The sequence below is a fragment of the Pithys albifrons genome, chromosome 7 (genome assembly GCF_047495875.1).
Source record: "Pithys albifrons albifrons isolate INPA30051 chromosome 7, PitAlb_v1, whole genome shotgun sequence".
In the NCBI taxonomy this organism is placed as follows: Eukaryota; Metazoa; Chordata; class Aves; order Passeriformes; family Thamnophilidae; genus Pithys; species Pithys albifrons.
The window spans coordinates 32,821,791-32,847,245 of record NC_092464.1 but is presented as its reverse complement, the minus strand read 5'-3'; the positions used below and the strand labels follow the sequence as shown (position 1 = coordinate 32,847,245).

The following is a 25,455-nucleotide window of genomic DNA, read 5'->3' as shown; positions in this document are numbered from 1 at the left end:
GCATAGGACTCTACAGTGCTGGAGTCCTTTTATGGCTTCTGGCTAGCTACTGGGTGGACTTCAAATGCTTAATTTTGACCTGAAAAATTCTTAAATGGCCTGAGATTTAACTACCTACCAGAAAATGTGAAACTTTCCATAATGGCTGTGAGAGAGAGACCCAGAAGTAAAATACACCTAATCCTTAACAATGGATGGGGCTAGGCCTTCAGGGAACCTCACAAAAATGATTCTTCACTCCTTAAACCTGTTCATCTCCTTATTGTCATCTTACCATTTAGATTCTATCTTTCTGGGATTTTGGTAAAAAATACACAGTGCCATGGGCCACGGGAAAAGACATTTCTGATGATTTTATCTTTACGTGAGCCCAGTGAGTCAGGCACAGGGTAAAATTGATGCAGGGCATTTTTTTCTTGTAATTTAGGAGTAAAGTTCATTTTTATTTGATTATTCAGAATCAGTAAATAGATGGAGAACATGTGCAAAAATTAAGTACTCTAAAATCTAAATATGGACAATAACTCTTCATGTTTTATATATAGAGAGGAATGAGTTACAAAGTTTAAATAGGTTTGATATCCTTATCAATATTGAGGTGCTTTATATATTTTCAGGGTTCAAGATGATTCTCTTTTCTCACATCACTCCATTCTACATCTCTAATGATGCAGAATATAGAATTATATTGAGTTATATGCTAATTACTGTTGAAAGCTAAGACAAGACCATAACTTTCCCTTATTTTGTCTAGAAATGTGACATAATCAGAAATACTTGTGCATTATTTTATAGTTTTAGTCTAAGGCTTCCATACTACTTCCTTCTTTTTTTTTTTCCTGAGCATCTTTGCTATGTGAGTGGTACATTTGCTATCCAAATAAAGAAGATATCATAGAATGCTCATCCAAAAATCTCCCCAGGTGTCCATGTTTGGAGTACGCTGGGGAGATCAGTAAGCCCAGTGCTCACTGGTGCTACCCAGCCTGTCTGGGCATATTTATCCATCTGGATACTTCAGTGGTAGTTGTTCCTTGCCATCAACTGGAATATGTAGTTTGGCTTTGAAAAATTTCTGTGTGGTAGTAAGAGCTCCAGTGTGCTTGGCACATTTCAGGTAACTAACAAAAAATTAAAATTTTGTATTGCCTCCTGGCTTTTCTTCTTTCCATATCTGCAGTATGTGCCATTCACTTTTGAGCTGGATGCAGCGATACCTGTGGGTCCCTTCCAACTCAGAATAATCTGATTGGCTTGTGACTGCGTGTTGAAAGATACATATATTTAACAGAGAAGTAAATCTTGATGTTTGTAGTGGCATACTTAAAAATGATGTGTGTTACCCTAATATTGACCCTAGTAAATGTTAAAATACTGTATGTGTAATGACAGTGAAAGAGTGGCACCAAGAAATGTGGTATTTTCAATTTTTTTCCTCAAGTATGTTGAAATTTCAAAACAAAACATTAGAAACTTGTCATTTTGCTGACGTATATCATCATGACAGCTGGCACAAGAGAAACCTGTAGTATTAAAGCTGTCTCCTGTATAATATAACCTTAGCATCAATGTGTCTACTCTATTGCCTCCTCCTTCATGGTACAGAGGAATCAGCATCAACTCAAACTGTCCTATTGCAAATCTGCATGGATGGAAAACTGCTACTAACAACTAAAATTAAGCATTCTGTACATTTAAATTAAAATCTGTGTGAGTACAGATAAAACAATGATTCAAAGAGGGATCTGACTCTTCTTGGGTATAGGACTAAGTACAAAAAATGAAACTATTTTGAAATGAAAAGCCCTTCTGGGAAGGGCTTTACTCCATTTTAAATTTTTTGATGACTTGATTATTTTGTGACCAGCCTCCACAGTATGTCTCGCCTATCAGAAGTGTTTCAAAGAGAAAGTGTGTATGTATGTGTGTGTTGCATGTGTGTGTATATATATCCACATGTGGGTTTTAAAAGACTGTATTACCATAAAATAATTTGCAGTTTAAGAAAAGACCAGCTAAAAGTATCTGGAGAATTTATAAAAATAGTAAGGCTGGAGTTTTGGGGGTTTTGTTGGCTCCCCCCCCCCCCCCCCCCCTTCCCCTCCACTAGTACCAGTACCCTTGAACACAACTGGAGCTGAATGTTCACTTTTGAAAGATTAACTTTCATGCTTAGCTGAACTTCAGGAATGTTATTTTAAAATATGTAGTCTGCACCATGTATCCAATACATTTTTCCTCTTTGAAAATAGCTGTGCTTTATTGTTTTGGTAAAGTGTCTTTTATTTTTAAATGCTAAATGCACAGATACTGTAATTTTTTTTCAAAAATGGAGCTTGCTTCATCATAATGGAGCTTCAAATATTTCCATGCAGAAATCAAAATTCCTGATAAAGGCAACTCTACTCTGTGTGAACAAAAATTTCTGTTGATAAATTTATTACTTCCTTTATGGTTACTTATTTTACTGAAATTTCATGTTAAAGAGCAGTTGGAGTAAAAGAACTTATTGTGTTCGGATTTAAAATTATTCATTAAGTATCTAGCATGCAAGGTTCAAGGTGGTACTTTGCTTTCTATGAATAAGCAGGGCAGAAGGGCTAGCCATGAGAGAGGAGGGATGGGGGAATCCCTGGCTTGAGCAAGTTGAATGTGCAGTTGCTCCATTCAGCTTTCATCTTAGGGCCTGATCCTGCAGGTGCTCTGCCCCTTCTTCCCTGCCATTGGAGGGAATCCTAAGTATGCTGTGGGAAGACTCTTGGGAAGTCAAGTTGACAAAACTGCTCTAGCTGTGACAGGGAAAATGCATATATCATCTAGCAAAGGCAAAAGACACAAGTTTTGTTTGTGTTTGTTTGTTTAAAAAAAAACCCCACCAAACAGTAGTTTTAAAACACAGATCAGATCATCCAGAAATTTAGTTTTAGTGGATTATTTAGTTTATACGGATTGGGGAGATTCTTTATGCCATGGTGGCTTCCTGGTTATCATGGAAGAAAAGTTCAATTTTTCTTCCTACATCTAGAGTGAAAGTTTCAAAACAGTATCTCTTTAGGAGTGTACTTGAAAAATAAGATCTGTGGGATGTTACAGGAATTTAGGTAGTAGTTTAATCCATGAAGCAGATTATAATGTGAAGCTAATCTTTTTGCTCATATGAATTAGAATCCTGATATGCATGTTTTAAATAATTTTCCACTCAAAGTTTTGTGGCAAACTTAAGCAGGTAGTGGTTAGGAAAAAAGAAATCTGTCTTGGAATATTGTTGGTAATTTAGAAATAATTTTTCAGATTATTTTGCTAATTGTACACCAACTTGCACAGGCTCCCCTTGCCTCTGAGATGCTGGTCTGTTCGAGATGTGTACTGCTGTGCTGTAAACAGCACATGGGTCTTTCCTACCAAGGGAACAGGATCCCTGAATGACCCACGCCTTTCTTTGTGGAAAACCTGGTGTGCAGAGGAACCTGTTCACCAGGGTCAAGTGAGAGGGATTTGATGCTAAGTGTCTCTTAGTGGTATCGATCACAGTAGGTACTGGTGCTGATATACCAGAATTCTTACATGGTGAGGTTTGTGTTAATAGAAGCTTGGTTATTTAAGCAAGTTCTAGGTGGTGGTGGGGAGCAGCATAACTTAGTGTTGTGCTATCTAAAAGCACTAAAAACTGCCACTGTTGGTCAGGAGGCACTACTGTTGATCCAAGAGAAATGCTGGTGTATCTCAACACTTGTTTGTTACCTTATTGTATGAACTTTCCACCTCCTTAAAGCTTTTAATGTAGGGTACTTCTGAGAAATGCACAACTGTTTTGTACTGTGAACAAAATACATGAGAAATGCACAGCTTTTTTTTAATATTGTGTACTCATTAAATTTCTTTTCAGAGTTTAATTCTGGAGCTCAGTAGTAGTGGTGTAAAATTGTTCTTATACTCCTAATACTAGCTAATTTGAAGGTGCACCAAAGTGGTTACTCTGCTAATATATTTTATTTAAAAACAAACCACCCCCCAAAATAAAACCCAAACACCCCACAGAAAGTTACCATAGTCAAAGAGTAGACAATCCTTTATTTATTACATACTAAGATTTTTTTCCTCAGTGATGGTCTGAGCCCTAATAGCAAATGGTGAGGTCCTGTTCTATTTGATAACTTGCTTTAGCTTACTGCTTATTATGTTTGCTTAGAGTGAGTTATATACCTCTATTTAGAAGGTTTTATTTGGTTTTTTGTTTGTTTGTTTTGTTTTTGTTGTTGTGTTTTTTTAAGTGCAGATGTGAGAAATTTTATATATAAAGTGATTTCTACCACTTCTTCCACCCTGGCTGCTCTCTCAAACACAAAGTGACTGAAGTGTAAATATACCCAAATTCTGCATTTAACATAGAATAGTAGACTTCTATCTAAAGTTGTGGTGTACACACCCTTTGTACAACTGAGCTTTATGTCAGCTGTTCAATTATACTCAAAGCATGAGCAAAATGATGTTTTTAGGTATGTGGTATATGTTTAACCTATATACAGTTGAAGCCACACCTTGTTCCTTGAAAGCAATCTCAGGAAAACAGTTGGAAAATTTGTCATTATAATTTCGAGAGCCTGTCAAGATTTTAGATTGATTTAAATATACCTTTGCATTTTACTTGCTTCACAAAAATCACAATTGCATTCACTTGCCATGGCTGGATTTTGCCTGCCTCTGTGGCAAATAATAAGCTTATGTATATTGCTTTTCTTCCTGGTCCTTGGGCTCACGTCACCTGTTCTACACAGTTCACTTAGTATGACTGTTACTGGTTTTGCATTTAAGTTCAGCATCTTAACGTGAATATGCTACTCCTAAATGTGTGAAGGGCAGTTCAGATCCAACACTACGTGTGTGATTGTGTCAGTCTCCCACTGTACAGCAATGCTGCAGCACTTCGAAAAATGGCCTTTCAAATGGAAGTTGAAGCTATCCTAGGTTTTTAGTTAGAGTGTGCTGGTGGAAATCATGAATGGTTTTGTATTCCAGAAAGCCTCTCTTTGACATAGTTCTAGCTTGTGTTACTGGATGTTTCATTTTGGATGGTACCTTTGTGAGAGGTGGGCAGGGGGAGGGAGGTATAAGGGGGGGTGAGGGAATGGGGAGGGAAAGGCAGAGCATGAGAGTCTGGAAAAGTCTGCCCAAAGCTTAGTCATGGTTCACCACGATGACAGCCTGCAAATTCCATAAGAAGAAATGGCATCTGGCTTGGTGTGTGCCCTACCTAATGAAGAGAGCTTGGCCTGATTTGGAGGGAGCTGAGCAGGTGTCCTGACCAGTTTATTTTCCTTCTAACATTCCTTGCACTCTGTGGATAACGGTGCATGTGGTTACAAACTATTAAAGCATGTCATTGAGGTTTGGGGGAGGAGAAGGGAGGGAGTGATTGCTGTGTTTTGAGGATTTTGGTAGCTCTGGTTCTGGTTGTTACTGGTAGTTGTTTCATTGTGTAGTCCAGTACTAGGCATGAAGCTGATTCCAGCATGGTTTGAAATAAGCTGAAATTCTGGGTGATGATTGTGGGGTATATGTGTGAAGAAGACATACAAAGAGTAGTGCTAGCAAAAAATGGTTAGTAACCCCTAAAGAAAGATGACTTTTATCTGTGGTTGAATCTCATAACATCATAGCCTTAAGCCTTTTTTTAAAGCTGTCTATTTTAGCTTTATCGAGCTCTTTTTAAAAGTTCTTAAATCCTCAGTTGTTGATCAGACCTATATGCAGATGGAACAGTTGAACATAAAGGTTTGAAAGGAATATTTAAACTATACTAAGCTATGCTCTCAGGTAAAAGCAACTTGATCTACTAGTGGGGGAAAATACCACCTAATTTAAGTCTCTCTTTGTAAATCAGTGCCATATGATTGTAAAAATGACATAGTAATTACTGCCATGGTGTGATAATAAGCTTGCACATCAGTATACAAACTAAATTTGAAGTAATTATCTGCTAAATAATTTATTATACTTGGTTAAAATTATCTTCTTCATTCAAATGAACTTTGTCCTAATCTTGTTTTAAATACACAGCAAAATGCTGTGTCTTTAAAAATTGCAAGTCACTAAATGCAAATAATCTTGACACTAATGATGATTAACTTGTAAATTATACTTATGGTTTAACTGGTTAGCTGTAATATGATATGCAGGCCTTTTTTTTTCTGCTTTAGAACTACCTGATCCACACTTAAATTTTTGCTTAGTTTAGTATGAAGTGAACTATAACAGTGTCTATTTTAAATGCTGTGTAAAGAGTGTGGTTACCAGTGCAGAAATGTAAACTCCTATTTTTTTGTTCTCTATTTGTGGCAGTATATTCAAATCTACAGTAACAGTGATCTTCATCCTCAAAATATATCCTATATTCTGTTTTCTTTGATAAAGAAACAAAAAATAATGGATTTATTTTAAAGGTGATAGTGTCTATCCTATAATTGCTTTATGTGTCACTATTTCAAGTCAGGGCAGATTTTTTATAGTATTACTAAAGTGAGGAAAATTATTAGATATTAACTGTAAAGGTTGCTAAAGAAAATGCACTTACACCTCTTATGTACAAGCAAGTTCTCAGCATAACTTGCCTTTGAAAGAAATGGTAGAATTGAAATGTTGCATAATTTAAAGTCAGTGAACAACTGACTTTTAGTTGTTGACTTTTCCAGTTGAACAGAATGAAATGATACTCTAAGGCTTTAATCAAGCCCTGGTATGAAAGCTCAGGGATTGCTTTCATATATTATACCATGTAAGCCTGTGTGCACTAATTAAAGCTTCTATGACAAAAGCACAGAAGATTTGTTTTGGTAATTCTTAAAAATGAAGTTTAATGAAAGATATAATTAACAAATTTCTCTTAAGTAAATATAAAAAATGGCAAGACTCTTTACACACAAACTGTGATGCTTTAACTATGCCTGTACAAATTATGTACTGTGCATATGTATTTACTAGTATAGATTTACTTACCCTGAACAAAATCAGTGCTCTAAAAGAATTATAAAGATAACTTTGCATGGTTGTTGTTTATAAATACTTTGTAAATGTAGCTTCATTTTGTCTGAGTGCAAAGTGTCTGTGTCTATCATTTAGTTCTACATACCAGCTGGAAGAAGGTGCATTCTACAGTTCATTCTATACTACAAGGGTATAAAATATTTTGAGGGGAGAATGTGCAGGTCTTCTGAATAACATGTAATTTTTGCTGAAAGTACAGCTATGAAATAATTTCATTTGGTGCTCTTCTCTCCACAGAGTTTTTGTGTAATTGAATAGGACTTAAATTTGGGGGGAAACTTCTTCAGAGAAAATTAATGAAAAGAAATGAAAATGTCTGAAAGCCATAAATGGAATTTGTTTCTCTTTGCAAGTAACTTAAGTATAGAAAAAGCATTGTCACTTTATAAAAAACTTCTGCATCTAGTGACATTCAGCATAAAAATGACAAAGCCAAACAGCAGAGTATTCACTTTCAGTGACTTTTGGATTTTGACAGGGCAAGACAAAGGAAGGGAAACTATTTCACAGTGGCAGGGCAAACCCCACATGTTCTAGTACTCCTCTGGTGAAGGTGTTATATCTCATCTGATTTAAGTCACTTAATCAGTTTAAGTCCACGTGGAATTGCCATTAGTAAGGGCCAGCACTTGAGTGCTCTTTCTTCGTGTTGATATTCAATTAGTTCAACAAAGTGTACTGGTAAAATAATTACTAGAGCATCAAAGTGAGAATTGGTTTCTGTGCAGTCTTGGCTACCATGTGCATCAGTGTATACTTTGAAAATTTCTGTTCTATTTTAAAGTTGTGTGAGTAAATTTTAGTCTACTGAAGCTACTGAGATGGAAGAACTTATTGATTTTAAAGGAAAGATAAGAGCAAATGTACATTAGGCTTGATATCTGTTGTAAAACTGGTGAATTATTCCACTTTATTCCTGTTAGTGTGGTCTAGAAGATGTGAAAGACACTATTTGTCTTTCCAGAATTTTAAAAATTTTTCTTGATTTGTCTTGAGGGTTTTTTTTTAATTAAAAATAATTGTCATGTGAGCAAGTTAACTGCAAGTCTTTGTTAGTCTTTCCTGGAATATCAGATGAGAAGCATAGTATATGTTTTGAATATTCACTTATCATGTCAGTATAAGCTGTCCTCTTGCAAAGTTGAGTAATATATATATATTTCTGAAAAATAGTAATAAAAACGGAAGTTTCAGTAAGGATGGATGCAGAGCGAAAGCCATGTATGCATGTGCACACACTCTACATTCTTTAAGTGGCTCTAAACATTGGAAAATAGCCTGAAAACCGCGGCCTTATATTTGAAAGTGTTCATTTACTCTGTGCTCTTATTAATTCTCCTTTTAGTTTATTTTGTTCTTTTAAGCAGTAGGATTATTCATATTTTTAGAAGTAGTTTACCCCTGTTAATATTATTTTATATCATGGAAGAGACTTGAAAATGTTGGGGAGCCTGTCTGGTAACTGAAGTGTATATACACACATAAAATCGGACTAGAAAGATTTTTCACTTACATCCTATAAGCTTTTTGAAATTAGATGGTGTTTTCAGCAGCACAAGTGTTTTAATGTTTCTATTTCCAAAACCCCACAGGAAACTTCATTTGTGGAGATCATTTTAGGAACTGGATGCTAATTTGTGTCAGCTTGTGTAAAGTAGCCTGAGAGAGGCAGCAAACAGTCTTTTCTTTAAAAAGTCTGTGTGTGGGGTGAAACAGCAAAGCAGTGGAGAACTGTGATGGGTCCCTAAACTACCCTAATGCCATGCTCAGTTTAAGTTCTGAATAGCTTGGTCTCAACCTGAATGTTTTCACTTGGGTATTTAATAGCCAAAGAAAGTAGCAAATAGAGGTTCCTTCTTGCTGAAACAATGTAACAGAGGTCTTGCAATTACACACCCTAAGTGTAAAGGAGAAACGACTCTTGCTATATTTTGCTACCCCTCCAGCTCCACAAACCAGAATTGAATTTGTTTATTCTAGAGCATACAGTGAACTCAAATTGAGTATGAGCAACCTTGGTTTCACTGGAGCATGACCTGAAAAAGACCAAAATAGGTTTGACTCCCTGTCTATCACTCTGGCGTAAGGAATCTGGAAAGCATTTCTGATGTTCTTTGCAAACACAGGCTTGTGGTTGAGCTGTTGGTCTCAGCAGCATGGTGGCTACTGAGTTTGTCTACGAGTGCTGCTAATTTTACTTAGATGTTTCAGTCTGAGAAGATGAATCACTGAGTTATTGTTAGATGAGATCTAATCTGGTGCCATACCTCTCATACAAAAATAGTTGCCAAAATTTTACCTAGTACATGCTATCTATGTCACATTTCCATTGGGTTTCTAGCTGATTTGCAAACTTATGTGAGATGGCTGTAGGAAAGATGTGCAAAATAAAGACATCGAGGCTACATCCAGCAGCTGATTAGAACAAAGTACCTTGTTGGCTTTTTAATTATTGCAGCCTTGGTACCCTCTTTTGCTTCAGAAATGACACTGAGGTACCCAACACCACTCAATTTCTTTCTCCTCCTTGGGCTCTTTAAAAGGAGATAAATTAATTGGAAATTAAAAAAAAAAAACCCAAACAACAAACAAACCAAAAAAAAAAAACAAACAGAAAAGGATTTTTTTTTCCTCATGCTCCCTAGCCATTAACTTGGTCATATATTGCAGGGATGCACTGTATGCAAGCTTTAATCTGGAGCTGCTTCTTACAGCTGATGTAAACTTTTGCAGTTAGTCCATAATGGAAATAGTGACTAGTTCAAGCAGCAGCCCCTGTGGGCACTAGGAAAACAGGTGATGGGAGCGAAGAAGTCTTTTTTGGTGGCTGAAGGAAAGGATTGGTTGGGAGGAGAGAGAAAAGATGAGTGTTGTGTTCCATCATTAAAGGATTAGTAGTTCATACTGGTTAGGATATTAAGTAGACAAACTTTTTTCCATGCTTAGATGTACTTCTGCTTTTAAAAGTGTTATTTTCAGTCTTTCACATACCTCTTTAACATTTTCAGTTATCCACATCCCTGTTAATAGCAAGTTAGTGGTGGGGTGAGGCAATAAATTTCAAGTGATTGTGGCTTGAAAAAGTTTAGTCAAAAAAAATCAGCTCAGTAGTACAGTTGTTTAAGGAGTAGAGACACCTGCTCAGAGAAAGAGGGAAAGAGAAAAATGTGGCATTTAGAAAAAACACACAAATATCCCCACACTCCATCAAACAGAGGGAAAGGAATCAAAACCAACCTGAAAAAAAAACCAAAACAAAAAACAAAGCAAACAAACTCCTGCCCCCTAACACTCCACCAGAAAAAAAAAAACCCAAGCAAATAAACAGTTTCTCCAAAGAGTTTTGGCATGGAGGAAGAAAAAATGTCATATATGTCACAAGCTACAAAGGTAAACCCATTTGTCTAGAGGACGCTAAATCTTCCCACTAAATTTAAAGTGATGCTTCATTCTCTAATTTAAAAGAAAGTCTTAACAACCTTCTCTCATTAACAACAGCTGGAAAATGAAAGATTTTTAAAACAAGAAGTTCAACATTATTATGGTAATGGCAGAATCTTTAGAATTTTCTTCTTAAAATGCCTTTATGGTCCACTCAAGGGAATTTACAAATAATGAATATAAGCTTTTAGTCTAATTAGTCATGTGAAGAATTGTCAAACTAAAATCCTAAAGCAAATGGTAACAGGTGAAATCCTACTATCCAGCTCATCTGCATAAACACAAGAACTACATTTGGGCTTACATGCCTTGATTTGCTTATTTTGCTTGATGTAACTTGAATGTGTCAATGTAAATCTTCTGGTTGTGCTTCTTGAGCTATCAGTCTGTTCACAAATACGCAGTCTCTTTCAGAGTATTCACATTAATGCTGTGAGGAGAGTGCAGCTCTCTGCCCAGTTGCTCCTCTGGTGGCTTTAGGGAGCAGAGCTTCATGGTTGCACTGACCCTGTGGACAGCTTTCTGATTATTCATCCTGGTGAAAAATAGTAAACAAACCTGATGTTTTGCAGGCACTGGTAAGAAATCTGATCATCAGCACAGAGGGATCTGTGAAGTAATCCAAGAGTCATATTTTCATCCTGAATGCTAAAGCAATGCACCCCTCCTAAGCAGCTAGTTTGGTGGATTGTATCCACAAGATGAAAACAAAAAAGTGTAGTTAGGAGCAAAATAGTATGTTTTGTGTGAGCTTTGAGGGAAAAAAAATTCTATTGTCTAAATTTTAAGGAAAATCCTTAGTCTGAGTGGTAGTACAGAGTGCTTTTAAATCTGGATCTGGGATTAAATAATGAGTCAACACAAAGAAGTATTGCTGTAGTTTGCATGTGGCTTAGCTAAGCTTTGTCTGCTTGAATTGCTGAATTGGGTCTGAAATTGGAGCAATAATATTTCTTCAAGTATTCTGCTGTCCAGATCAATGTGTAGAAATAAAAATTGGTGATGTTTCTTAAGCCAATATTTGAAACCATTCTTCTTTGTTCTGTAAGGTAAGTTCATCAAGATGAACTATCTGTTTCCCAAGCTAATGGCTCAATTTGATAAAATGTGATAGCTGTGTCATCAGTATGCCTTGTAATACATACTAGAAATTAATTACCTTTTAATAGGAGCGATATAAACACCTCTTTGTCACTTAACTGAACCTGAGTTGGTTTTTAAAAGAAATTCAGAATAACTTCTTTTTAGGTAGGAAGTGTGATTCTTTGGTTTTGTATTTATCAGAATTACTTGTTATGAAAAAGCAAATTGACATAGATAATTGCATGTGTATATATACATAAAATTTTATATATATAAAAATATGGCTTTGAGTGTGCAATCAATAGGCTTTATTTCACAGAATATGCTGAGTTGGAAGGGACCCATAAGGATCATTGAGTCCAGCTCCTGACTCTGCACAGGACTATTCCCAAGACTCACACCATGTGCCCCAGAGTGTCACCCAGATGCTTCTTGAATTCTGCCAGGCTTGGGGCTGTGACCACATCCCTGGGGATCCTGTTCCAGTGTCCAACAACCCTCTGGGTGACGAATCTTGTTCTAATATCCAACTTAAACCTCCCCTGACACAACTTAAGGTCATTCCCTCAGGTTCTGTCACTGGTCACAACAGAGCAGAGCTCAGTGCCTGTCCCTCCTCTTCCACTCATGAGAATAGTTGTAGACTGCGGTAAGGTTTCAGCTTAGTCAGTGAACTTCAGGTACTTTCAGGAACCAGCTGTGAACAACTTTAAAATGTTAAATGACTGCTTAAATCCACAGAATTCCAGTGTTTAGTCAGGGGGCAGGCAGAGACTGCAGCACCTCTTGCAGGACAGGTCACTAAGTGTCTAAATCTGTATCTTTACCTACCTTTACCATTAAGAAAATGAGAACTCCACTCTCTCATCTTCTAACTACAAAAATACTGCTGCTTTTTTCCCCAGTCACACTGATATGAATTCAGAGTTAGGGTTAATTTATTTTGTCCTGTAAACATGCCATACTTTTTTTCCTTCTTACTAGAACAGCATTAAAAGCAGATTCACTCTGATGTGGCTGGGCATTAGCTACTTGAAGCAACCTGAGGGGGAGAAACAAATGAACTGTTTGGGGAAGGGGGGTAACTTTTGTGGGGGTTTTTGTTTTTTTTTTCTTTTTTTCCTGTTTTTATTTTGCTGGCTGCAGAGTAAACAATAAGACACTTCTTCCCCTATAAAAGCAGTTGTTTACCAACAGTTTTCCATTTGGCTATAGGAGTAGCTAACTTTTTTCTATAGTTGTTCCTGTTAGAACTTTTTATACAGAACTTTTTTCTTGCTGTGTGGCATTAGCCACAGTTCTTAGAAGGCTTTTTTGCTGTGTGGTGTTTTTTAATATTTTGTCTCCAGCTGTCTATATTCGGTTTGGGCTGTCAGTGAAGCAAGCCTGAGAACTGACTATTTTTGTCTTCATGCAGCTCTTTGGAGCTCAGGGAGAAAAATGGTTGTTTCAGTGAGTAGGTTTGCAGTGGCATCACATGTAGCTGTCAACGGACCACGAACTGAGAGGCAGTACCAGCACTTGGTGGGTATTGGCATTCTCTGCATCTGTGCTACCTGGTGTGAGGTGCCAGGGCTTTTTCCAGGTAACCAGCATAGCAGTATCTACCTAGAACAGATGAAATGAATAAGTGCTTGCTCTTTTCACCTTCCTTAGAATGGCAAAGGTAGACCATTTACCTTCTGTCCCATAGGTATTGAGTTCAAACAGTTGAATGGACTAACATTGTTGATGTTCATTTGATATCCTTTCTAATATGTGTGACTCTTTTTCCATAGACTCTTGTTTAAAAGGAGTATGTTTGTGCTCTGTAGGTTTAAGGCATTAAGGTTGTGTGGAGTTTGTATGGCTGCTGAAGTAAGAGTCTATTAAGTGGTGTTTTCATTGAGAAATGAGAATTGAGGTGCAGGAGGCAGCAGGTCTCTGGTGGGACGGGAGGATGGTGAGAAGGGTCTGGTAAAAGTATAGGTACAAATGTGTAAAAGTGCAGTCACTTTGATACTTATGTATGTTTCCATCTGAAATATTCAAATTTTGACATGGCTACGAGATACAAAAAAATTGGCATTGTGAGCAAAATTGGGATACTTTATCATTCTCCACTTTTATGATTGTCGGTTTTCTGTTATTTAAAATTTTCCCTTAAGAGGATGTGCAGGTCTGTCCTGATTTGCCTTTGCTAAATATATTAAACATACAGTGAGATTCTATTAGTGAAAACATATAGTGAGATTTTATTTGATGCAGGGACACAAAAATAGACAATTTTGAGATGTTTTTAACACAAGAGGAACTTGAAATGTTGAAGGAAAAAAGTGATGTATATAGTGAGGGCAGAGAATGAAGGAAAGTACATATAAAGGAAAGAAAATACTTAAATTGTAACCTTTCTTTTCTTCCACCACCTTTTCCCCAAGGTATGTTTAATATCGTTTCACATGTGTGGAGGGTTCTTGTGGGTTGGGAGCACTGGGTGTCCCTGTGCATATGTTTGTTCTCTGTGTTTATGTAAGAGAGGTTACCCCTTCAGAGGTCACTAAGATGGCTTTTAGTAAATTATCCATCTTTATGGAACTTTGCCCTTTCTGTCTCTGTGCACACATATAGCACAAATATGCTGCTTTCCCTGTGAAAGGGCACAATGATGGCTTTTTGTTTTACCTGCTTTTAATGTTGTAGAGATATTCATTTCCCCCAAACACAAGGCTCCATGTCTCCATGCCCCCAGAATAAATACGTTTGCATATGGTCATCGGCAGTGGCTTAAAGTAACTAAATCCTGTTACCTGGATAGTCCCTGAAAAGAATTAGAATGCGTGCAATTCCTCCTAAGAAAAGTAAATTATTGCCAAACAATTGCTTGTGGGCTAACCTTGTAGAGAAACCAAAGAAGTCTGTTTTCTTCTTGGCCAATAAAAGATGTTTTGGGTGTCTTTGAAAAAGACAAATGAAGAGGAATACCTGTTCACATGCTATGAACATAGGTAGCTTTCAAAAAGCTTCACATGACAGGCTGATTTGCTCAGACTTTTTTTCAGTTGACATCTATTTGCAATGCCTATTTAGAATGGGAGAAACAAACTAAGAAATCTGCTTAAACTGGGAAAATCGCATGCACAAGACTTACCTGAGTCACACTGAGAGATGCTGGTAGTGTTTTTCTACAGGATTTATCAAGATCAGGTGAGCTATATTTTGGATGAAACTATTGTAATGAAATACCATCATGGCATGAGAGAGGACTATTTCTTGTTTTACGTGCTTAGTGTGACTTCTAGTAGTTGTAGACTAACAAAACTTGAGATTGCCTCAAAACAGAGCATAAACCCCTCTTTAGGATTCTGCTGCCTGGGATGAGATAGCTATAGGATCTTTGCATATACCATATATTGCCAAAGGAAACAGGGTCATGAAGAAGATGGAAATTATCCTAAAAGAGCTCACAGTCTGAGATGAGAGTGTATTTCCAGGAAGATGCTCCCATACTTTTCTCTTTCCTTTCCCCACCTGTTGTGTGGAGTTTTGACCCTATGCAAAAGTGCTTTCTGCAGTTGGAACCCATGCTCCTGGCAGCTGTTGCTGCTCTAGTAAATCCAGTCAGGACCCATCTTTGTCCCTTACTCTTTGCTATATATTTGCATTTCGTTTGGGTTTTTTCTTGAAGTTGAAAGCTGGTTTTCTGGGTGCTCACAAGCAAGCAATGGAAAGAGTGCCTGCAAAATCACTCGGCTGCCTTGCAGTGAGGAGATGTAAAGGGCTGCTGAAGTGCAGGGAAAGGATGGGAGGGAGTGATCTGAGTAGGAGCTCCAGGTTATTGCAGCGTGGGGCAGATCTAGTCTCTGTCTGCTTGCTGCTTGTTCAGCGCTCGTTCTGGTCCTGGAAACACAAAGTCCCACTCTGGTAATTTCTAACTATTCTTTGATTGTGGAGAAGGGCAGAGGGAGAAAGGGATTATAAGCTTTGTGTATTTTTAGGAATATATTTAGACTTACTTGTAACAGGGGCTAACAGTAATTGAAATGGCAAAATCTCAAAGGAGTCTAGATTTTATGCTAGTTCTGTGTGATTCTTCTCTTGGCCGTGCAAATCTTTCTTCAATTATATTTTTCCCTAATGCTAATTGTGATAGAGAAGTAATGTAAAAAAAGAAAATTAAATTTTCACATGCATCAGTAAACACCAGACTTCAAACTTGTGCATCAGGTGACAAGTTAAAATTAGTTGCAGGTAAGAAACTGATGAATGTGTTAATAGTTCCAAATTAAATGGTGTGTACATCTATCCCTGCACTTTTGAAGTGGCCTTTCAGTTTTGTACAATAGGTGTCTCACTATCGCCATACATTGAGGTACACAGCAGGACTGTACCCGTTTTGTGCTTGGCTTGCCATTTCCTTTGGCTGTTTATGAATGTAGCAGAGGAACTGGTAATTTTAAGGCAGCATTTCTTTCTTGCTCATCTCCCTTCTCCTTTTTTGGATGTTCATGTTATTTCCGTGCTACAAACGTTGACTGGCAGAAGTTTTAAATTGCATCAAACTGTACCAATTCTTCGAGTCATGTGGGAAGAAAAGAACCCCACCTTCAAACCTTGCATTAGTCCTCAACAATAGATAAGTAAAAGTGGATTACTTTTTTGAGTCCATCTTTCAGGCATTGGGCAGGAGAGAAGATACATGGGTTTCACGCAACTGCCACCTCACAATTCATTTCAAAAAAAAACCTACATAAGTGATTTTGGAAAGGACTTCCCTCCCCTCCTTTTCTCACCAGTGGATGTATCCAGCTCAGTGTGAGCATTTGTGGCCAAACTTGATGTGGAGCTGGGGTGAGACCTTTTGTTAGTGTGCTGGCAGGCAGGGCTGTTGGGCTTGGATCCTTCAATGAGTGGTACTCCTTGCTATGAAACTCATGAATTTTAATTGAATCTACAAGTGTGAGAGAGTAATGGCACAACAGAGTTTGAAGCACATTGAATAGCATATTAGCTGCCAATTTTGTGGTTTGGGGTTTTGCTGTATTAAAATTTCCCAGTATTTCTAATATTGAATGAATATTCCCTTTTATGTTCCACTTTAGGACCCAACTTCCAAGTTTCAGATCACCGTGTGAGTTTTTGGTATTTCAGAGCAGTATAGCACTACTTTAGGGTGACTGTTTTGTAGCAGGATCACTGGCTGACCTTACAGTTTAAGGAAAACTTTGCAAACTTCAAGAAAATTTTCTGCTCTCTATTACAGTGAAGCAGCTCCTGACTTTCCTTGCTTTAGTGAAAATGAAACCTTAAATGGAATTGTGTGTGGTTTGGGTTTTCATTTTCCTTTTCTCGCCTACTTATATGATCAAATGCTGAAATCTGCTCCTACTTGCTGAAGAGGGAGTGAAAACAGCTGGGAAATGCTACATAGCCAAGACCTGTTCATCTTTTCAGGCAAAAGCATGCTTGTTGCTTGATCTTATGGTTGCTGTAGATTTGGGGGTGACACAGCCTCATGAGGAGCTGTTTGGGCAAGGTGGCTTTGTGCTCTAATAGCCGGCTGTGCCTTGGACAAAGCCTCTTGAGAAGAGCATTTCAAGATGTAAAACGCTCACTGCAGGCCGGGGAGGTGGTGGCGTCAGGGGAAGGAATGTATTTTAAAAGGGTTTGAGGGGGAAAAGGAAATCTTTCTATTTTATTGCTAGACAGGAACATCTCTAAAACTTGTTTGGCTGCAAGACTTCACTGGCCTGTATAAGTTTAACTGTTATAAAAAGTCCTTAAAATGTGAAGCATTTTTTTACTGTGAGAGGTCAGTATTGAGCAATTAAAATACAAAGGAAAATTGTTTGAACCAAGACCCTTATTTTATCTGCTTTGGTGAACTGAAAGGTAGTTGAAAGAGATAGACTGCTCTCTGTCGCCTGCTCTCCTGTCCCCAGAGCCACCCAGGATGGTTAGGCTCACCCTACCTGAGCCCAGCTGAAACTCTGTTAATCTACACATTCTTGTAAATCCCAAGGGGTTTGTGGCATCTCTGGCATTTATTTGTTCTCTCACTTTGGGGGAAGGGAGGAGACAAAGGACTTGGCTGTGAAGGCAGCCAGAACACTGCTAGGTTTTGCAGTAGCATTTCAAAGTGAATGTCTTGTTTACTAGATAAACGAAAGCCGATGTAAATTTGGGATGTAAATTTGGGGTGAAAATACAAGGAATTTACTGACTCTTACCCTCTCCTCCCAATCAGAGAAGAAGAAAGTTAGTCATGTAAATATTAGAAAATAGTCTGTCATTAGATAATTGAAAAGCTTAATATAAAAGCAATTGTATAAATTTTTATTCCTTATCTTGAAGGAATGTAAAATCCTGGAGCCTTTTCTCAATGAATTCAAAAAACAAACTGACAACAACAAAAAACTCAAAGTGTGTGAAGGAGAACCCAGTACAAATATATGGGATTATCACACACGTTTGTAACAGAGAGTATTAGATACTGAAGGCCTTAAAGCTGAAATAGAAATAGTCTTCAAGAAAAGAGGAGACTTCATGAAATGTAGCAGCTGTCAAGTGTGTAACAAGTATTTTTGTAACAGCTCTTTGGACTTGAAATGGTTTTGACCTGATGTTGCCCCTTCAGCGATCTGTTGGTTTTTTTGGGTTGTGTATTTGGTTTTCCCCCCTCTTAGTATGACAGATGCTTAAATGTATGACACTGCTATGTACAGTCTATCTTGCAATGATTTATTTTTTATATACTATTTTCTTTAATTTATCTGCAGGAGTCGGAAGCTTCAGATCAGAAATATCCCGCCTCACCTGCAGTGGGAGGTAGGAAGTTACTTTAAAAAAATTGTATTTGCTTAAAAACTGTTTGTGTTTCTGTCTCTGTCCACAGGACTTTTCCCCTTCCCCCATCTTTTACTTGCTTTGCACACACCACCCATTCTGTACTGGAGAAAAATCCTTTGGAAGAGAGAACAATAGAGCCTTCTAAGCAATTCAGATAACTGCCTTCATTTCTGCTCTCTGAGCTAACCATAAAAAATGTTGAAATGGATTCTTTGAATGTTGACTTCCTGAAGCAGTCACTCTTAGACTGAAAGTTCATCCATTTTGGACCTTGCTGATGTTTGGTGTATGAGTTCAATAAACTTCATACAGGTTCATATTCCAATATTTGGCCAAACCTTTACAGAAGCAGAAATGTAATGCTGATCCTTTTTTTTGGGGGGGGTGGGGGGTGGGGGGGTGGGGTTGGGTTTTTGTTTTTGCATTTTCCTTGGTCCTCTGTAGTGGTGGTATATTGGCAAATTGTTTGTTCTTGCTATTATGGTTAGCACCAGTATAGTGTATACTTGCTGCACTACAAAAATATTGTTCTAATTTTTACAGTAGATGGGCTACTGTGAGAATAGACTTGTTTTCTTCACTATTTTTTTTTACCTTATTTGTGTGTTTAAAATGTTGTTTTCATATTTCATTAGCGATAAGTCATCCTTTTGCTGAAGGGAGATTAGAGGGTGGAAGGTTTGAGGGTACAGCTCTGGTAGCAGTTCTCCAGCAGGTTTGGTCCGCCTTCATCTGATTTCCTATCTGTAACTACTGCTTTGTTTGCACTGCCTGATTGTTTCCTAATTTTGAAGAAAAACAGAGGCATTGGTTTGTTCAACCTAGGCTGTTAAACCATGGGATTTCTGTAAGGCACCAGCACTCACTGCTTTTCATTGCTTCAGCCTGCCTTTCTGGTGTCTGTTGCCCATGTAAAGCTTCTCCTCTGCACTTCCCAGACCTTGCATACCCCTCAGCCCAACAGTGTCCACCTACTACCTTTTATTTCAAATAATTTTTTTTCAATCTTCTGGGAAGAGTAGTTATAGAAATGGCTGAGGGTGACTAATTTGAAGATTAACTTATTTTTTGGTACAAAATTCCTCTGAGGATTTTGTGTAGGAACCATAAGTATCAGAGCAGAGGCATACAATTCAGAGATGTGAATAAACAGGGATGTAAGCACTGTCGAGCAGAGTACTTAAAGATGTTTCTACCTGCCTATGCCTCCTTACACCTTTGTAGCTAATTTTGCTTGTGTATTACAAGTATCTACCCTGTTTCCTATCTGCTTCTTGATTTTTAAACTATTTCCCTCTTCTCTATTGCTGCAGTTTGCCTGGTAACATCTGGTCTGACAGATGTTTTCTCTGCCCACCTTTTCAAAACACTATCTTCATAACATTCCCAATGTTAAAATTGTCCCTATTAACATAATCTCAACCTTGCCTAGATGACCTCAAGTTACTCGTACAGACCTGACCCTTTGAGCACACAATTTAGAGACCCCAAAATTTCTACAATACTTTGGCATTCTCTTGCAACATCAGAGCTGTCTGCCAAGTATGATTTGTCCACTAACTTCCTAAAATTTTTTTTTGTAAGTACCAGCAGTATGGCACTTTTGTACTTAAGCAGGTAAGCTTTGTATGCTCTCAAAACAGTGCTGATGATAAAATACAGCAGCTGGTGATTAAATTCATCAGGAATTGTCTTGTCAGTTTACCTTGGGCTCCAGCATCTTTTTTGGTGCTAAAATTCTTGAACACATTTGCTTTGAGCTCTGCAAGAAGTTTTTGATTCCTCCTTAAAACAAGTCTTTCTTCGTAGGGAGAGTAGAAGTTTATACATATAGAGAGGTATTTTATATTGAAGCAATGTTCTTGCAGGATGTTTTCTGAGGGGATCATATGTGAATGCACATGTGTGGCAACTGGAGTGATTTTACTTAAATTGTGGTTTATAGTCCCCCTGTGCCAGTTTTTTTGCCTCATCACTTCTTTGTTAATTGCTTGAATCAAGACTGGCTTCTAATGAGTGTGAAATCCTTAAAACCAACCTAGCTAATCTATCAGCCCTCATGTATTTTCAATATTGAAATACAAAACACCCCCAGGACCCTGCAACACCTTTCCTTTTACTATGATGTATGAAAAGAACAGAAGATTATTGCTCTTGTGAATTTTTTTCCCCTAGTATACCCATTGTTAGTAAGGTTACACTGTCATTCTTTGCAAATGTTGAAGTAATTGTTTTAATTTTGTTCTGTATAGAAACAGACTTTTTATGTAGGAAGCCCATGAGTGTCCCTGTCAGTCAGTGTGCATGCCTCTAGTACAGTGCTTCACCACTCTTGTTGCCAGTGTACCACACAGTGGTACCTGTATGCCTTGGGCCACATGGAACTTGGACCCAGTGAAAATCTCTGTGCACGGAGATGGTCCTTGGCTTATTAAAAAAAAACACATACAGAAGCCTCTTATAATAAGGAAGGCATCCATAATGTTCTCAAATGCTGCTCATCAGGTTTGGAGAAAGCAGGTCTGGAAGTGTGATAGGGATGGTGGTCCCACAGTATTGCCGCCAAAGTGCTAGTAGTGTGAAGCATAACAGAATTTGGTAATCGTTTCCTCTGTGGTAATAGGAGCACAGATAATAGTTTTGCCTCCAGGTTTTGAAAAACACCTTCAAAAAAAACTTTCAGGGAATTTTGGAGCTTGATTTGAATTGACAATGTTTTGAGATCCCTCAGCTTAGGAAGGTACCCTGTTGTTGATACTCTTCCTTTGCTCTCCATGCAGATGGAACTGCCTTTTGAGATTCATGAAATACTGGAGTAAATCAGTTTCTGGTGAAAATTTTGAAACTGTTCCACTGGTGTACACTCTTTTCTAAGAGACATACATGCCTATTTAGTAAAATCTAGTGCCCTTAGTAGCACAGAAGAGAAGAAAATGTTGAACTTTAATGATAAGAAAACTTTCCCTTGGAAGTAACTGGTATCCTGAACACTCTTATGGTAGGACACTTGATCTGTAGTTACTCCATATAGATTGGGAAGCAGTGGTGTAAATGGCCACAGAGTAATGAGCAACATTTGTCATGAACCCAGTATGCAAATTCAGATTAGCCGTTTGTTTTTCTGGTTGTCTTTTTTGAAAAAAAAAATTCCAACTCGTGTTCTTCAAACAGGTTGAATTTACTGAACAAAATACTGACTCTTACCATAGCAAGGGCTTGTTGTTTACTCTTGTGTAATGTAAGACTTCACTGTGTACTTATCAGACCATCATGGTATAAGTAAAAAAGGCAAGATAACCCTTTTAGACCATATTCGGGTTTAAGTGGTGTAAAAAGAGGCAGATAATGACGTTCTGTAATCTGCTGAGTTACTACTTTGAAACAAAATCGCAAGGTTGCTATCCTGAAGAGCTCACTTGAAAAGTGCAGCTGTAGAAGCTACAATTCTCATTTATTCCAAGTCATTCAAGGTTAAGTTTGTACAAAACTTGTCTGGTAATTAATTTGAGCTTCACAGGATTTTTGGCAAGGTTCTGCAGGTTTCTGTATGTGTGGGTTGGGTACTTTTGTACTCTTTGCCCAGCTAGGAGAAATGAGGTGGAGGATAGGCAGCATTTCTGTCTGAACTAAAAAAAAATTCAGACCTTGCCTCTGACTGCAGTTAGAGTCTGGACTGGTAGGGGATTATCCAGGATCATGTTCTCTACTCATCCAGGAGGTCATTTGCATCTTCCCCCTTCCCTCCCTGAATGGTCTGTGTTTGAGGACTCTGATCAGTGGCTGTGTTCCATAAAAGCATCATCACTTCTAGCATGCATCTTCTTGCTTTTGCTTTGCTTACATGTAATTTGCCTACGGAGGTTATTGTACCAATTTAGTAATTTGAAGAACATGTGCATGATTAGATTTTAGTTTTTAAATAAATCATTTTATCTTGTTACCAATTCTGTTTTGCAAAGCAAACTCTCAAAGAGTCAGTGCATCATTTTTAGTGATAGGTGGATATAATTTCCATTCCTCTTTTCTATCCTTATTCATCAAATATGAACTCCAGACTGATGCTAAGCATTATGACTAGTGAAGGATTTTGCACACCACCTTTTTTCATTCTTCACATACACCAGTCTCACCTCTTTCTCATTGGAAACAACTACCCTGGCTCTCTGGTCACTGCAGAAAAGCAAATAGATCTCTATTACTCTTTCCTGAGCCACAGTCTGTAAGATGCTGGTTTGATTCCTAACTCATGGTGGCAAGTACTCTTACTTAGCTTTTGTGTATTCAGCACTGGAGGTGTATTTGCAAGACAAGATTGTCTTCTGGATGGAGATCTAGATGTAGCAATTGAAAACTGAAGTGTTCCTAGAGTTTATTTCTGTTTTGACATGATGGGTCTTCAAGTAGAGCTCTTCTGAGAAGGAACCATGGTGTGAAATGTCACCACCCTTTCTTTTCTTTCTTTTAAAACATTTTAAAACTAGCATCTACAGAGTAGAAGATTCACGTGATTTTCTTTCCAAATATTTTTTCCATGTTTAGTGAATAAAACACTAGAGACCAGAGTTTCAGGACAGAGATGGTGCCAAAAATGGCACTTGCTGGCTCAGCAGGAAGGTATCTGTTGAAGAGTTCCTACTTATCTTCTGTGGGCTTATTTCCTTATCAGTTTGATTGGAGCAGATAAACAGTGTTGATGAACTTGGTGACAAAAAAGGTAGACTAAAAGCCCAGTCTCTGAAGTGTGAACCTGTTGAGTGAGCAGAGAAAGCAAGAAAAATGCTGTGAATGTGTATTGCTGGCTTTGCGGTGAGACTTGCAGATTGCTTTCAGGGATAGAAATGTGTGGGAAGGAAAGGTCCATTTTAGCTCTTTCAAAGGCAAAAGGATGTTGCTAAACAGGGTTTGCTTTTCCTTACTTTTTGATGGAAGTGGAAAACGAAGTCTTGAACCTATGCTGAGATTTCTGTTGTTTCAGATTCCTCAAGCAGAAGCAGTAATTGAAAAGGATTCCTAGATCAGAGTTGCAAAGTAATTTTGGGTTCTGCACTGAGATTTGTCAATGTAAGAAAGGTTTAAACTATCTTCTCCCATCTGCATGTTTTCTAAGAAAACTTTGTTTCTTTAGAAGAATAGAGTGGGTTCTGACTGGGAGCAAATGTATGTAAGTATAGTGCATGTACCTGTTTGTCCTGAGGATCTGTAGTAGATTTTGTCACTACTTTGAATAAATCAGCTGTGTTGGGTGGCTTGTTTGTTTTTTAAATTGGAGATGCAGTGTAAAAACTAATCTTGATGAATGGTAGCTGCCTAAGATGCAGCTTATTTTAGAATACCAAGGATATGAAGAGTACAGGTGGGGACCTTCTGGGTTTTAAGAAAGGGGAAAAAAACCCACACATGAAACTATTGCAATTAAAAATAAGTTAGGATTATAAATATTTCTCATAAAGCAAATACGTAAAGAGGAATGAGCAGGCACTACATTGAAAAGAATTCTAGAAGTAAGGTGAAACAACAGCAAAGACATTTAAAATATCTTGAAATACAGCTTTTCACCTCAAGCATCCTCCAAGAATCCCAGCTTAATGTAGTGCTATAAAAATAATGTATAGCTATAAAAATGCTTAGCAGTATGCTAAGCATGCACAAATCTGCTACTGCCTGCTAGTTACGGGAATCTGGTAGGGATCTTTGAGGAGGAAACATCAGGCACTAAGCTGTACTTTTTGCTACTACTTGTCCTACTCAGCAGGTGAATGGGGAACATATTTTTCTGTTCTCTGCAGCAGTCATTTACATATTTGAAGACTTATGTTGCTCAGGGAGTTTTTAATTCTTTCAATCTCTTCTCGGGACTCTCATTTTTCAGGCTACTGATTGTTCTTAAGTCTCTCACCTGGAAGTATCTCATGAGGTTTGCCAGAGTAGTTTCTGTAGTTTAAGATCACTCTGAGCTCTTGTCCTCTGGCATATTGTTGCTTCATTTCAGCCTTGTGCCATCTTCAAGTTTAATAAACACAAATCTGATACAACATTAGGTGGGATGGTCCCTGCAAACCCTGTGAAATAGAACCCTTCAGTTTGACAGTGGGCTGGTAATGACTGTTACCTAACAGCAATCACAGGGTCAGCTTCTCACCTGCTGTTGCACTGTTGTCAGTGTTTGCCTTAAGAGTCTGTTGTAGAAGACAGTGTGAAAACCTTTTGAAGGGAGGTTGTCCTCCCTCTCCCCATTATAATGAGAAACTTGAGAGATTTGTCAAGAATTATGTACATCAAACAAAGTTTGAATCTTATTTTGATTCCTAACTACAGGACAGCGGGTAAAGCAACCTGCGGGGCAACGTGGAGCCTCAGAAAGGCACTGCATCCTCTTGGTCTTCATTCTATATTCAGGAGCATGGGGGGCTGCCCTTGCTGCTCTTCTGCCAAAAAGAAAAGAGAGCTGATAATTTTTCCTTCCTTTTGTCTGACCATGGACCTACACCTGAATTAACTGTTTTGTCTGAGCTGCACATATTTCCCATCATCCAGCTGAGTTTAGCTGCAGGTGAGGCAATCTGATACAGGAAAGTGACCATGTCTGTGGCAGACCACCCACTTTTGTACTTCAGACAACATATTGGCTTATGTTGGGATTTTAATTGCCTGGCTTAATTATAGGGGATGATATTTACAGGTATATGTGAGGTAATAAACACCTCTTGCAGGTGTTTAAAGTACAGGGTGTGGGAGGCAAGGTCCTGTCATAAACATGCAATAAGCATATTTCTCACTTGGAATTACTTATTCATACAAGTGTGTTGGTTCTAGCACTGCTGATAATTGTCATACAGTTGTTATTAAAAAAGATGAAAAATTTAACAAGAAAAGTTGATTTTCTTTGAAAACTGGGTTACAGTGTTTATTTAAATCAGGATTCTACTAAAAGCAGTTGATAGTGATACTTCTATCAAACATCTGCCCCTGTGTAAGAGATAATATCTTAGAAACCCCCACTGGAGATATTCTGCTCTTCTGTTATAGTTGTAGGCTTAGAAAAGTAGCATTGCATCGGTTAACACA

General features: G+C 37.9%; 1 protein-coding gene across 2 annotated transcripts in view; it reads left to right on the top strand.

Moving 5' to 3' along the window:
* Positions 1-25,455, top strand: part of IGF2BP3 (insulin like growth factor 2 mRNA binding protein 3) — a 111,229-nt gene that overhangs the window by 6,416 nt on the left and 79,358 nt on the right. For both annotated transcript variants that reach the window (XM_071560924.1, XM_071560923.1), the window contains exon 3: positions 18,321-18,369. In XM_071560924.1, coding sequence (XP_071417025.1) covers positions 18,321-18,369 — 49 coding nt within the window. The remainder of the gene's footprint in view (positions 1-18,320; positions 18,370-25,455) is intronic.